A 16,404-nucleotide genomic window follows, 5' to 3' on the forward strand; every position below is an offset into this window, starting at 1 on the left:
TAAAGTCTTATTTTTCATGTTTAACTGTTATAGTAGGATAGAGTTCAGTTTGTTACGGCTCTAATTGTTCTATTATTTTGTACATGACTGTACCTGTATTGTTTTTATTATTTATTTTGTTACACGCAAAATAAGCACACTGCTGCTACCAAAAAAAGCCACTAGATGGCATTACATTTATATCTTAATTAAATTATTTAAATTTGACCATTAGTGCCTAACGTGGTGTATTACAGATCACTTGTATCACTTTGCATCACTTATATCAAGCCCACCTTTTGAAATAAGATATTGTAAATTTGATGAATCAAACCAGTGAATGACCAAAGATTAATCTAAAACTTGCATAGCACTCTCTGCTGTAAAAAAAAAAAAAAAAAAAAAGAAAATCGAGAATCAAATCGAATCGTAACGCTAAAATCGAATCGAGGATTTAGAGAATCGTGACACCCCTAGTACAACCCCAACACCATCTCCATCACTGGGGACAATATGATTATGCAATTTGCTGTCCATATGACATGCAATCACTGTTGATGAATTAAAACAAAGTACATAAATAATTGCACACTTTGCTGTGATTAATTACTATAAATAGCATTAATCTTAAACAGTGAAACTTTTTTTTTTTTTTTTTTTTTTTTTAGAGAATGGGGGGCTGTTTCTGTACTTAAAAGAGGATAATAAATTTGTAAGCATTTATGAGAGGGTTCTTAAAGATTATTTAAATCTACAGCAGGTTTTGCAGAATGACTGAAACAGTGATTACCGCTATGCTGAGGTGCCTGGACCAGTGGATGAGCAGCGCTGGCTGAAGGCCGTGTTTCTCTCTGGCGCGCAGCGTGTTCAGGCCATGCTGCACAATCATGCGCAGTTTAGCGGACATATTAGGACTGAAAGAATAAAAATAAATAAATAAATAAATGATGAATAAATTAACGAGAACTACTCCGGTAAAATGAATACAGCATTAAAAGCGAAAACTGTAATTCCGTAAACTCACACTGCTCTCTTGTGAATGAGGCTGTAGACTGCATCCCACCACTCGCGCTGTCTCTCAGAGGACAGGAGTTTGAGGAGCTGCAGGGGTAAACAGCGCGGCTCGTGCAGCTGAGAGCTGGCAGAGATCTTCGCAGTCTCCTGCAGCTGAGTATGACTCGTGAACACCACACCACAGAGAAACACCTGAAATAAATCAAATAAAGTGATAAACAAACAAAATGTTTCACATGGCAGACAAGTTTAATATCAATTTACTATATATTATTATTCTATAAATTATATTATTCCTGAAGTCATCAGAGGCATTACAGTATTAAACCCAGCAGCAGTTCCCTTCGTTCTCTAGTTAAAAATACATTCAGTGTGCATTATTATTATCCTTCTAGCTACGGTATTAATTTATTTAAACATGGCTATAGTTACTGCGCTCCTCATGTGCAGAGTTTTAATGAGTTTTATCTCTTGAGCTGAATAAATGATTCCACCAGGACCAGTTCTGGCCACACCTGGGTAAATTATTCTGTTTGTTATTTCTTTTTTTTATTTTACTCTGATAAAAACACTCACTTGTACAAACTCATGCTAACTGGCTAGCGTTAGTAAGCATTCTGTGTCTGCTTCTTTAGTGGTGCTGATCTACACAGGGCTTTGCAGCACTTCTAGCGGTGTGGCGGTATGTGAAAAATGCATACCGGTTCTAAATTCCCCTCCGGTACACCGGATGAACTAGTATACCACCCAGCACTAGTTTATTGGTGTCACAGAATTTAACAACCAAAATTTTTCATTGCAGGTTTGATTATAGCGCCAACAAGTGCAGTAATGAAGCAGTAATTTTATTTTTAATTTTTAATTTTAAGTCCAATGCAGGAGGCGAGGCTTAGGGAGTTTAGAGCGCCTATATATCAATATCAATATTTAACACCTAATATTGATATTCTGTCCCAACTCTCGCCACGATGATTTAGTTTTTTCAGCAGCTAAATCAAACTCAAAATCTACAGTTGATTCAGCCAACCGTTTTATTTTTGCTCAGTTTCATCTCAAAACTTTTTTTCAGTGCATTTAATTTTGGAGATGTTCATTTGCACCAGGTTACCAACATTGGAAATCTCCTAGAAAGGCAATAAGAACCCAGCCTTTTAATTGCAGCTGTAAACCTACAAAACGTATTGATCTCAGATTAAACAGAACATAAAGACCCTTCACCTCGAGGTCCAGCAGACAGATGGACTCGGGGGCATTGGTGTCCAGTTTAAAGGTCTCCAGAGTGAGGCGAGGGAACAGCTGCTTCAGCCACTCTTTCAGGGCTGGCCTTTCACCCATCAGAGACCACTGCAGGCCCAGCCAGGTCAGGTATTGCAGATCCCCATAGTGCACGATAGAACCTGCCAACACATACAGAACCATGAATCCAAATCCACACGCACAACTATTACCTTTAAGTTTTTTTTAACCTAATTTGTAAGCATTTTAAGCAGGACTGGTAAGTTATTATTACAGAGCAACATATTAAGACATATATGAGTGGCCTATTATCATCTTAACATAAACTCTGGCATATGTGAGCATCTCCTTTAAATTCTCTGTAATTTTTAAAGGTTTAAACTAAACTTGGTCTAGTCTTGTAAGAGATACAGTATTTACAGAATCTGTTACTGACTGATGTTCATTACACGGAGCTGTCTTCACTTCACTGCATTCAAGCTGAGCAGATTCAGCCGAACACTAAAGAGTACTGCAGCCTGGCAGTGTCAGCGGGTGATTATGTACAAGAGAGGTGGTCACTTTAAACTGTCCATACCCATATTTTAATAAAAATTAAAATGAAATAAATTGACATTAATTTTTCTCCTACACAGCTGTTTATTCCCAAACTTTTGAGTTCCCTTCACTGCATTGTGCATGTGGAAAAGCTCTTACTTTCACTATTAAACAATATCCCGAGTTAGTGTTATTTTCTATGATCAGATTTCACCATACATTTAAGTGATCGCTGATGATCATTTAAGATTTTTGCCCCTCCACATTCCTTCCTGAATGATGATGTTTTTATCACTGTCCTTACACTTTCTAATAATGCATTGGACATTATCCATTTTTAGCAGTTTCAGCCATCTCCTTAGATGTTTTCTCTGATTGCTGCATGCCAATAATTTGACCCTTCTGAAACAGAAGAACATCTTTTCCACGACCATAGCATGAGTCTTTAACAATGGTTGTTTAACAAATGAGAAGCTAATTACTGCATCAGTTAGGGTTAAATAACTTTTTGATTGCTGAAATAATTACCCAGTTATTATCCATCGAAAGGCTCTTACCTATTTACTTGCAGGTCATTTTTGTTCCAGTGTATGTATGCATGTTACTGTATTTTTTCTATAAGCCCTAAACTGCCGGTCTCTGCCGGAGACAGATGTGTGGGCACGGCTGTGTTTCTTAACCTTGATCAAATATAATTATATAAAAGTTACGTTCATTGAAATGAAATCAATAAAAAAAAGGGTCACAATAAAACAGGTTGTAAACCCCTGCTCTAAACCGGTCACGAGATTTTTATTGTAAAACTGCTGTTTACAGGAAGTGAACACATGTCAGTGTTTGTTATGGGGAAGTATCTTGGAAAAACTTGTAAGAAAAAAATCCAGTCATACTATATTCAGCTACAAAACATTTTGGTTCCATCAGTTTTATTGATATATGCTGCATTTTACTACTCCAAGTTTATCTCCCTAATGGAAACCAATCATAATGTAGTGATTTACAGTACTAAAGTCATTTAATCCAATAAATCAAATAAATGTTTTTGCTTAACAGCGAAGAAGCGTGTACAATCAAAGTAAAATGTGTAGCTTTACTCACCACTGTCCCACTTGTTAAGTTCTTGTATATCAGGTGCCTGTGCAGTAATGCCACTGATGACATCGTTTCCAATGAATGAAGAGCTAGCAGAGCCTTGTGACCCAAACAGCATCTCCATCAGACTGTCCTGCCCACTCCTGTTCCCATACACCTCCACCACCTCTGTCACCAGGTGCTCCGTCTCCTGGTTCAGATTCAGCAGCATGTGGCCTGCCTGGCTCTGACGATAGCTGGCTAACGACTCCAGAGGTTTCGGTGAGATCTGCTCACCTTTCTCAGGCCTGGTCTTTGGTCTGGGAACCTTTGGAACAGAATCAAAATTTACCATAAATAATATACTAAACTTTACTTAATGATACGCAGACACAGATGCCAAATGAGCAAAAACATTACATTTATGACATTTCTCACAGCTATTAAAAGGGCTTATGGCATGGACAATAGAATTTCTACTTTTTAGAAATAAATAACTCTGATGTTGAATGTAAAACACTGACAACTATGAAAGGTTGCTTTGAAGGTTTGTGAATTCACTGCATTTGTAATTACACAAGCTTCATATGAATCATGAAGCTCATCAGGTAATATTTAGCATTAGAACGAGCAGAAAAGGGTAATCTGCAACTCTAGTGCTGGATGACTAATGGTGACAGTTTGATTTTAATTTAACGACAGCAACTAATGTATACAACTGTGGAGAGGACAAAAGCGCATAAAGAAAAAAAACATCCAACGTTCCTTCCTCTGCTGTCAGCCAAGAACAGAAAGCAGAGGCTGCAACTGGCAAAACCTCACCAACTAGGGATGTCCTGAACACATTTTTTTGTTCCTGAGTCCGAATCACTTGGATTTGAGTCCCAAGCCAATACTTTGGCAAACACACCCAAGCTTTTTCTTTAACTATTCTTACTTTTTTTTTTTAGGAAAACAACTGTAAATATAAGTAGTAATAATTGTTCTAAATGGTCATATAAATGATTTCCATTTAAATAAGCATTTAAACTTAAACGTTTAACACAAAAACAATTGTGTGATAAATAAAATCATGATCTTAATTATGATTTTTTTTAAATGCTGGTAATATACATTATATATCCTGTGTATTATTAGGGACAGTAATAGTGTAGTGTGGTTTACACCTTGCAGACTATATTTAAATTTTTACTGTATTATAATAGGGTGAGTTGCTGAGTTACTAAGTTTAAATAAGAGCTTTAATGGAGGACATACACTAGCGTAGCTTCATATATCTCATGTGTGTGCATACACGTGTATGTAAGAGAGCACGAGAGAGAGACTTCAACACAACAGTGTGAGCATTCTCACTGCACATATGCAGGAGATTCTATAGTGAACTCATGGAGTAACAACAAAACATTACATTTATGATAAATCCGTTATCTGGATCTTTCCTTTGAAAATTACATGAACAAACCCGATTGTCGATCACGTGATCAGATCAGGGACAACCCCATCACAAACATTAAAAGTCCATCTAATTCTAAACATCCAGCATTACACCTGATTCCACTCGTTTAATTAGTTAGTAAGTGTTCAAACAGCTGATCACAAGGGCGTGGATAGAGTACCAACTTCCACGCCTTCAAATAGATTAAAACATGGCTCAACAATTACCTGATATGCAAGAAGGTAACAGAAAGCTGCTAAATGAATAACAGCTCTCCACTGATGCTCCTTCTCTACAGCCATCTTCAGCAGCAGTGTTCCAGCATACAGATACAGATGACCTTTCATTTCAGTATACACCTCCGACAGTTCGTCCGCCACACTCAGGGCCGTGGACTTTAAGGACTGCATAGCATGGTCAAAACTAGAACCACACACAGAACACAGGCACACACACATCAGGTTACATAACAACTACACTTACTGTACACCATTTACACAAATCACACACAAATAAATTAGGACAATATAGTTAAAACTATTAGCTGGTAGCTGAAGGTAATATAACACACAAAAAAATAAAGTTTAGAAAGTAAAGATTTAAGTTCCTCATCCATAAAATTAACATATACTAACAAATGCCTGTAACTGCCACGCTATGCTGTTAAAATGTACAAACTGTAACATTAAAGGACCAATAATGAATATTGGCAGTGAGTTTGAAAGTTGGAGACTTAGAGCTCAAATAGACGACAAGACTGACCCAGAGCGGCTACTTTTGTCCTGAACAGGTACGCTAACTGGCTAGCTAATTTAGTCAGGTACTTTATCACTACCACTAGATGTGCTTACTAGGGACTAGAGCTGTTTCTTATGCGGGGCATAGCCCCGCCGACCGCGGCGCTCCCTCGCACGGGGCACAGCCACGCTCCCTTGTGTAAAATACAGTCAATATAACGCTAAATACGGGTAATAGAAGAGTTTAGAATTGCTGTATTTCTCCTCTCTCCTCTCGATCGTACTCTAAGTTCTCTGCCTCTCCTACTACTCTAAACATTGTGTAGATTGTGTAGATTCAGCTTGCTGAATTTGCCAACCCGATGTAGTTTTATGGCTGGGGATGGGTGGGCGGGGCAGACTACTCTCTGTGGTGCTTTAAAACTGGACTGCTGTAGCCATTTCACACTCTCATTCTCAGTTCCTACAGAATGTACCTTTAAGAACTGCCATTAACTTCTGACGTATAATAAATCACATGTATGTAAATGAATATCTCTATTGTCCAAAGACAGCTTTCTACGACACTCTTAAAAGTTGTTGTGAGCATTTGATAGCATTCAGCAACAGAAACCGTTCACACACACTTACGTCTTAAGTGCATCCACACTTTCCTGGCATCCTTTTTCTGAAAGTGTGAGTCTCAGAAGGCTGCAGTGAGCCAGTAAAAGCTCTTTTTTAAATCGGCGACATACTTTCTCATTAGCAGATACACTCGGCTGAGACAGGTACTCCTGTAACAGATCAACAGGTAACATTTTAACACCAAAAAGTGCAACTAAACACTGCAATGTGGTCATAAAACAAATTATATATTATGAATTTTAGCTACTTAATGTTACTTAGAAAAAAGGCTTGCTTAAAAAAAAAGGGAACATAACGTATTCTTTGCACTATAAGGCACCCACCCATTCAGAGGTTAAGTATTATTGGCCTGTAGCCTGCTGCTAAACATGGCTAGCACTACTGGAGCAGCATTAGCATTACCTGCTAACTGCACTCTTTTGCTGTTTAGAGGTGAATATATCAGCCTGTAGCCTGCTGCTAACCACAGCTAGCACTGCTGGAGCAGCGCTAAAATAACCAACTAGCGGTTAGCCGCTAATGCTTATGCTGCAGGAACCTAAGCTTACTGTAAATAAACGAAAGCATTTTACTCACCCAAATAAACCGTTTTCAGGAGAGAATTTTGTTTAGATTAACATCCAGCACTCATTTAACTTTTGTTTAATTACAGTTTTGTTTACTTAGCTTAGTTTTCCTTAACTTAGTTAGCTACCCCCCACCAACACTTAGTGGCGAGACCTGCTTAACTAGTGTTTCTAAAAATGAGCCTTATAATAATGTGCGCTTTATGTTTGAAAATAGACGTTCATTGATAGTGCACCTATAATATGCGCGCCTTATAGTACAAAAAATACAGCATTCATTTTAAGACAATTTTACCCACTGTGATTATTACAGCATAACAGCATAATAATGCATGATTTAACAGCTTTATCATGCATTTACACATTATTTTTTAAGTGCAAAGAACTTCAGTTATTTAAAATGTTCTAATTCACTGTTCTTAACTAAAGTCAAAGTTCTGGTTTATTCAAGGTAATGGTGTATTCTCAGTGAGTAAACACAAAGGTCAATACTGAGGTCAGAAAAAACTACTGACATAATTATATACTGTACGAGAAGTTGATATTGTTATTACTGTGACAAGCACAGTGGGGTAGCAGTAAAAATCAGAGCGTTACACTCTTTCAGCGCACCAGGCTAATAAAGTGGTTCCACACACCTGGATAGTCTGGACGGCTGTGGTGTACCAGAACAGGCTGTGTCTCAGCAGTCCCGCTTTCTCCACAGACAGGCAGTGCTTGGCCGCATCCTCCAGGCGGCCGTCGGAGCAGTAGAGCTGCACCAGCTTGCTGTTAACATGAGCGTCGCAGGGGCGCAGCTGCAGCTCGGACTGCAGCAGATCATACAGCTGGTTCCAGCCCTGCTGTCCCTTCACACTCAGCAGCTTCTCCTACAGAAGACATGACAGAAACACGTTGGTGATTCATTTTAACACATGACATTCCACAGGAAAAAAAAACATAATGATACTGGTAAGCTTTGTAACTTTGCTTTCAGTATTCCCATATTTTAAAACAGTGATATACAGTGTGAACCAAATGTGGCAGGACACCCTTTTATTTCAGAAACTAAATACGCTAGCTCTCAAGACAGAGCATAAAGGGGACATTTGCTACTATAGATCAAAGTGTACCCTATCCCCTAAAATATTAGTTATATGCTGATTCCACTGTATCTAAGATGTATAGTGAATAAGAACAATTGTGGAATTACAGTACAACAAAAAAAAAAGAATAAAATCCAACATTTTCTGTCCTTCTGTTTATTATTAGATAAAGCCCTTTAATAGTAAAGACCTCAAGTTGAAACTGGGTATTGTGCGTCCCCTGTCGCCAGTGCATACACAGTTTCACCTTGGTATTCTGCTGCCTTTAGGAGTTTATTATTTAAGTGCTTTAAATACAATTAGTTTCAGTCATAAATAAGGAACATAATGCTTTTACTGATGCAGTATGACTGGTTGGTGGATAACTCGCATGACACGCATTGGCCGCACAAAATGCAAGAAGTTAATAAAAAATAAATAAATAAATTTTTAGGTGGTCTCTTATTTTTTCCCCCAGAGCTGTATATTATTCTGTACCTGCAGTATAAGGCAATGAATGGTTGTGTAGAATTTCCTTAAAAATGAGAATGAATTACTAACTAATATGGTGTGTGTATACATTGGTGTGAAAAAGTGTTTACCTGTTGTGTTTACCTGTTGTCTTTGACTGATATTTAAATTCTTTTGATGTTCCGATACACACTGTGCACAATACCAGGGCCAACTCACCTGATGCTTTAGCAAGGTGAAAGATGGGTGTCTGTGAAGCTGTCTGATCTGCTGCCAAATCTTTATTCATTTATTTTTTAAACAGTTTGTGGTATAATATTTTTGGTTTCCATTTCTGAACTTAAAGGCTGCCCTCACCCTGTATGATCTGCACAATATAATCACTTAATTTCAAGCCCGAGCACCGGGACTCCAGACACCTGTCTTTCTATTGCTAAAAGATATACTCTACAGAACAGAGAGTAAAAATCATGTTTAATGGCACAATGTGCAGCAAAAATGGAGTAAAAATCAAACAAGGTTGTGTACTAACCCTGAGGTCAAACACTGCAGGATGACCAGGCAAAAGCTTGGCAGCTTTCTCTACCCAGAATTCTGCTCTGCTGTCCAGCTCTGGTTTACTGCACAGAAGTTCAGCCACTTTCAGCACCAGGTCTCGCTGAGCCGGGTTCAGATCCACCGAGCGCTGAGGCACAAACAAGTACAGTTCAAACAAATAAACAAAACAAACAAAAAAAAAAATATTGGCCACATGCTCCCAGCACCAGGAACTTCATTAACTTTATTACTAGGGCCGTCATATTTTTTGCAATTAATAAAAAAAATATTAATTCAGGTTATCAGATTTACTGTTCTGATTTTTTAATTTTCCAACTTAAAATATTTTTATAGCAAAAGAAGATGCAATACATTTTGATCAATTAATCACAGAAAGTAATTATATAGATAATTTTTATTATTATTTTTAAAATCACCAGACTGCTCTAATGGTACGTGTCCACTAGCACATTTCTTCAACGCATTCCACCATGCCGGAACTCTCGGCTCGCTGCGTGGGCATTTCCGTGAAGTTTTTAAATTCAAATGAAGCAACAGAAATAGGCAACCATAAGTTTAAGATTTAAATGTTTTAATCAACCTCACTGTAATCTATTGTCCTTTAAATCCAAATTCTGCCATTTTTAGCTTCTCTTCCGTGTTTGAAAGGAATCTGTTCTGTATGTGGCACTTGTATGTGTGTGAAGTCACTGTCTGCTCTTCTCCAATTGGCTGGTCACAGCGCGGTGGCTGGATTCATTGAATAAAGTTGAGCTCGATTTAACTTCTTCACTGGACGGCGAGGCTGTGTTCAACGCAATGCAACCCAGCATGCATCTTACCATACAGTGGCTCTCCATTAAAATTAACAGGATTCGTTGAGGCCTTAAAGTGCTAGTGGACACGTACCGTAATAATTACATATAATTACCTTGTAACATCCTACAGCTTTTTCTATTTCTCCTTCTCTTTCATACAGCTGCCCGAGGAACCGGTGTGCTTTGGGATCTCGGACCTGTACTGTTAAATAATCAGATACATGCCTGCAGGAAACAAAAGAAAAAGATTATTAGATGGCACATTTCACAACAACAAGAAAGAGCTTAAAAATCAAACATTAAGATGGTATTACCTTTTAGCCAGCTCATACTCCTTAGCTTCAAAGTACAATTTTGCAAATAAAAATCCTTTCACTGGTTTCTGGAAAAAAAGATAAAAAAAAAGAGAAGTGTGATTATAAAAGCATATAAAAAAGTTTGTGATTGAAAGTTTCACCTCAATACCTTAAAAATTAACAGCTTCATAAGTAAAGTCTAACTATGGTCTAATGTAAACGGAGGCGTTGTTCAGGGCAATAAACTACATGTTTTTGCTTACTATAATAAACCTGATCAAAAGGGTCTCACTGTTACTAACAGAAAAAATATTAACTAATTAAGTAAAATGTGATGATTGCTGGCTTTCTCCAATTACATAGCAATTAAAAATATTTTGAATATGGAACAAACACTACTGGTTTATCCAGGGGGCTGTGTGTGTTGTAAGAACTGCTGAAGTCAGACACTGGCCCAACACCGTGAGATCCAGCAGCTGCTGTAGAACACACTGACTGACTGTAGCTGTGCATGTGCTGAGAAACAGCAGGTCTGCATGTGTTCCTGCACAGCTGTTCTTTACAACACACACTTACAAAACACATCAAAATCTCTGAAGCCAGAAAAATTAATTCTGAAATTGCAGAACTCAATTTTGACCAACAAGCCTGTTCACATCTGACATGAACATGTCTTAGCTCTCCTCCACAGTTTCATTAGAAATTGTAATATCTAAACACTGCCAACAGTGATTACATGCACAACAACTAATGATTATTTTGGTAGTCAACTAATCTGAAACATAATTTTAGATTAGTCAGTGATTGTTTCTGCCTCCTTATTGGCTCCTATTCCTAACATTCTTAATCACTTAAAAACAATAGAAACAGTAAATATCTGGGCTTTTAAATCCCATGTTTAACTGAGTAAATATGTACGTGAATATGTTGCGTTTAAGCCCTTTTTTTGAGACACAGACTGTGTACTGAGTAAGTAGGCTCATTACCTGTTACTGTGTTTGTCCCCAGCACTGTGTTGGGAGGTGCTGTTACAGATTAACCAGTACTCCACCCTGACATTTGAAGTAAACTATTTTTTTATAATCTAAATCTTGTCATTTATGTCAACTAAGCATGGCAGGCCTGACTGCAAATACACAGTATAACACAGATAGCACACCTGTAGGAAACCCCAGACTCATAGTTTTTAAACCTGTCCACTATGTAGAACCTCAAATATACTTTGAGTTCCACTCACAAAAACTGCTTTTATTTTGCAGACATCTAAGAGGGTCTGGAAACCTGTTAAAACTTGCTAGACTATGTCAGATTTCACAAATACTTAAATGCTGCTTACTATGAATATTAGTGCATGAGTGGTATTTATTTATTGCCTTAAACTTAAACTTAAAAAGCGCTATACAAATTATTTGATTTGAATTCTCTGACAGACCCTAAAATATATTTTTCTCCTTTTCTTTAACTTATAAACTTTTATTTATAAAATATCTAGACTATAATACAAAATGATTATCATATTTTAGTGCTGTCAAGCAATTAAAATGATTTTTTTTCCAGCACATTTTAAAAACACAGTAATAATACAAAAAATCTGTGATCATTTCTCACTTGCATATGGTCAGCGCTCTGATTCTTTATAAAAGTAAATGTGTAAAATGTGTATCATGGAAATAAATTATCACAAAACTATATACAATACTAATATTGTCCACACCTATACGCCAACATAAAATGTTTGTGTAAAACAGATTGTTGTTAAGCCTAAACGTCCTGATATTTTTCTTCAGCATTGTTTTACCAATTAGGGAAACCACCCTGACCCAGATGCAGCAAAACTCAAACCCAAACCGTAATACTACTACCAACGTGTTCCACAGATGCAACACCTTGTTTTCCTTTTACTAAATGTAACATTTCTAACCATTAACGTTCTGTACCATGTCAACCACAGTAGTTCAGTGTTCTTCTGATGGTAGACTCAAGAATATCAGTATTAAGCAGTGGGAGAATTGGGGCCTTTAGTTGCTCAGAAGTAATTTTGTTACTTTCGCTGAAAGTGAAAAATAATTTTTATTAACTGAAACCAATAGAAAAAAAAAAAGGTTTTAGTTAGGATACACTTAGTTTTCATGTGTTTGTTTATTTATAAGCGCTGTTTCCACTCAAGCAGTTTTACAGTGGGTGGCAACACGTTGCACCTCACAGTCAGTGGCGTCACTTCTGTTTACAGTTGCCATCTAACTGTGAAATAAAGACAGAAAACTGCAGAATTCTGTATGGGATTAAAATATGAGCACAACGAAGATAAATGTGTTCTGTAGTAGGGGTGGGCAATATGGCCCTAAAATAATATCACAATATTTCATGGCATTATCGCGATAACGATACTATAGGTGATATGATAAAAATAAACTACTGCAGCAAAACAAAACTTACATTTTATCATTGTATATGATATGACATGCACACCTCTAACTAAGATATTAAAAAAAAAAAAAAGAATTCTAGCAGATTTGTAACAGAAGTCAATGATTCAGAATGTCATGATACTACTAATAATAATGCACTCCAAATATCTCCATTTATCCAGGATTAAAGTAAAATAAGTGATATTGAACAGATATAATATGTCTCTAGTAGATATATAATAGGAATTTTCTTTTGCTTAAAACAGCCAAAAAAATAGTACCCTGATGTGATAATTAGGGCACGATATTTCAGGATAAAATATTGTACACTGTATTCAAAAATGTTAGCGATATTATCGTGTACGATACGATATGGCACACCTCTATTCTGTATTTAAAACAGCAGATACCGTATGCGGAATAAACATCACACAGCTGTAAGTCTATTTGAGAAGCAGCATAAGAGCCCTAACTGTGAGTACCTTTACCAGCCTTACTCTGAGTAGCTCATACACCAGAACAACTCAAGCTGGAAGATGAACTGATAAATATGTCTCTTTCTCACTCTTTCTATCTCTCTTACATACACACACATTCTCTAACTCACACACACTAAATAAACTGTATTTCAGACAGCTGTGATCACTTTCTGATGTTATATATGTGAGCTACAGTATAGTTAGTTCTGCACTAATATAGTAAAAAGTTTTATCTTAGCTGTATCTAGTGCCAGGTGTCCATTTCAATTTAATTTCTGACTTGATAATTTTGGTGAAAATGAGTAAAACCTGTATAGTTTATTGGGTTTCTGAGTTTGTTTCTGGGTTTCTCAAGTTGAGCTCTCTGATGTGATGTGCGTGTCATGTTCATGTGTGTTCTTTTGGCTATTTTAAGCAGTTTTTGGGGACAGTTAGTTGTTTCACAGTAACTGATTTTTTTGTTTTTGTTTCTTTTGTTGAGTTTTTTTTTTCATAATATCTTTTTGAATCCTGATCCTCACAAAAGTATGAAAAAAAAAACAAATGCTAGAATTAATAAAAACTAACGTTAACTAAAACTAAGCAATAATAAAGAAAATAAAATAATAAAAACTGGCACACCAACTCTAAAAACTAATTAAAACTAACTGAATTGAAGGAGAAAAAGTGGAAAAAAAAAAAAAAAAAGAATCTAGAATGAAAATTTCAAAACTATTATAACCTTGCTCCGTCCATTATCACTGAAAACAGCCGACACTAATTTCACTCTCAAATGTAAGAATCTAGAAAATTCTAAAGGGTTCACAAACTTTAAAGCACCACTGTACATCGAACATGATCTCACAGCTACAGTGAAATTTATCTGGAGTCTTTATATTAAGGTAGGATTTTAAACCATTTTTAAATTCCCTGTCTAACTTACTTGACTAATATCTACATATTTATACACATAAAAAGTTTCCTGTTATGTAAAAGGGTGTAATTGTATAATTATGTTTTTAAAATGATTAATTATTAATAATCATAATTATAATAATAATAATAATAATAATAATAATAATACTTAAATTGCTCACTGACATATTGGGGACAAAAACATCATACCACACAAGAATAAAGACAATATAAAACATACTTACAAAGCTTACAGAAACTGTATTTTCAGATATAACGTTATATAGACTAATTCTGACGAATAATACGACTAGTTTTAGGCATTAATAACAGTAATCTTACTATTTCTTTAAAAGATAGTTGTACTTTAGCTCTGATACTGTTCAGACATGTGAACTGCATCTCTCAGCCAGTCAAGGCCGGTTTAGATATGGTGAATTAGCATCAGCACCAGTAAGGATTTATTACAATTATCAGACTTGTGAGATTTGTACGGAAATGTGGAATTAACGTTTAGTACATGTAAAATAAATCAGTGTAGAGAGAGAGAGTTTAACTTGATCTTTAGAACCTCCCGCCCGTTTACCGCGCTTTCCTACAGTCAGCGCTAATGCTAATAGCCGGGTAACTGCGACTGTACAGCAGGGAGGTGTGGATAATGCGGTATAAATTATTAACGAAGAGATACGGGGTTTATTAATCTGGTGTTTATAACCCGGTTCACATTCACAGTGAACAGCTAAAAGCCCGCAGTGTACCGACTGTTCTCACTGAGGGACCGCTAGCCTAGCCTAGCCTAGCATAGCATAGCTAATACCGGCGACTCTGACACGCGCAGGCCTTCAGCTCCAGCCCCGCGCTGCCCTCACACACTGCGGCTGATACACACCCTGATCTACAGCTGGAGCTCGGTCAAATTCAATTCCGCAGTTCTACACATTAAACTTTAAACTGACCAAGTCTGAAGGAAAACTAAATAGCGCTGGATTCAGTAGAAACGTACTGATAGAAGAAAACACTGAATACAAGCTACTTTAATACATTTTAATGTTGATTATGGAAAAAAAACTTTAGTTGTTAAAATTCTGACACTGAATAAACCATCATTTAAAGGCTTTGGCTGGTTGGTGCTCTTCTACTCTCAGAACACAGACAGTTACCCTAGTTAACTGACGCTACCTAGCGTTAGGTTAGTTAGCTATTTAACGCTCAACGAGCTCGCTCACTTTCGATCTCTAATGCATTAATGTAACGTTAAACTCCGACATCAGAATTCGTTGAATTAACGTTGATTAAACAGTATGGTAGCGTTATGTATTGTATTTGCATAACGCTGTATTGTTAGTATTCAATTCTTATAAATTCTTAAAATAAAATATCTTAACTGTGATCTTGCATTGTAGCTGACGATAATGATGATGATGATTATTATGATTATTATTATCATTATTATTACTGGGGGGGGGGGGGGCTGGGGGGGGGCGTGTGAGCGTTAAAGTGCCACAAACACTAAAAGCCCATAACTAAATGAACTTAAGAAAGAGGGGGGGGGGTCTTCTCTACACAGAGCTGCTTTTGCTGGAGCCGGCCCTGGTAATGCTAATGCTAATGCTAGCGCTGGCGGGCGGTTGGTACCTGTGTGCGGGCGGGGGAGAGGCTCTCTACGGAGGAGATGTAGCGCTCCACGTCGGCTTTACTCCGCCTCATGTCTGAATCTGTCTCTGGGGTGGCGGGTGATCTGTGTTTCGCTGTTGTTCCGCTGTTACTCCGTTAATACACCGCTCTGTTTGAACACTCGCCGGGACCGCGCTCTTCCCCGAACCTGTCAAATATGGCCGCTCTCGTTTACCTTATCGCGAGATTTCCGTCCGCATCACACAATCCTATCACGCCTCCCAACAAACCATTCAGCCTATGAGGATTGAGGACGAACGTCCCGCCTCTAGAGTCGCAGCCAATAGAATGAAAGCTGCGTGTTTGCCGTCAGTGCAAGCGTGCTGCATGGAGAACAGGAGCTCCAGTGTTTTACAGTATATTACCTACGCTGTCCTTTATACGGTATATACACACTGTTCTTTCCACAATATATACACTCTACTTCACACAGTATATACACACTGTCCTTTATACAGTATATACACACTCTCCTATACACAGTATATACACACTGTCCTTTATACAGTCTATACACACTGTCCTCAACAGTCTATATACACTGTGCTTTATACAGTCTATACA

General features: G+C 37.3%; 1 protein-coding gene across 2 annotated transcripts in view; it reads right to left on the reverse strand.

Annotated features, from left to right (window-relative positions):
- ranbp2 (RAN binding protein 2) overlaps positions 1-16,012 on the reverse strand; it is a 38,263-nt gene extending 22,251 nt beyond the window's left edge. For both annotated transcript variants that reach the window (XM_049484753.1, XM_049484754.1), the window contains exons 1-11: positions 15,802-16,012; positions 10,404-10,471; positions 10,203-10,314; positions 9,267-9,419; positions 7,838-8,068; positions 6,640-6,782; positions 5,500-5,695; positions 3,865-4,165; positions 2,212-2,390; positions 1,004-1,185; positions 770-893 (exon numbers count right to left, since the gene is read on the reverse strand). In XM_049484753.1, coding sequence (XP_049340710.1) covers positions 770-893; positions 1,004-1,185; positions 2,212-2,390; positions 3,865-4,165; positions 5,500-5,695; positions 6,640-6,782; positions 7,838-8,068; positions 9,267-9,419; positions 10,203-10,314; positions 10,404-10,471; positions 15,802-15,873 — 1,761 coding nt within the window. In that variant the 5' untranslated portion in view covers positions 15,874-16,012. The remainder of the gene's footprint in view (positions 1-769; positions 894-1,003; positions 1,186-2,211; positions 2,391-3,864; positions 4,166-5,499; positions 5,696-6,639; positions 6,783-7,837; positions 8,069-9,266; positions 9,420-10,202; positions 10,315-10,403; positions 10,472-15,801) is intronic.
- Positions 16,013-16,404: the final 392 nt, after the last annotated feature.

Source organism: Astyanax mexicanus, chromosome 11 (assembly GCF_023375975.1).
Source record: "Astyanax mexicanus isolate ESR-SI-001 chromosome 11, AstMex3_surface, whole genome shotgun sequence".
In the NCBI taxonomy this organism is placed as follows: Eukaryota; Metazoa; Chordata; class Actinopteri; order Characiformes; family Acestrorhamphidae; genus Astyanax; species Astyanax mexicanus.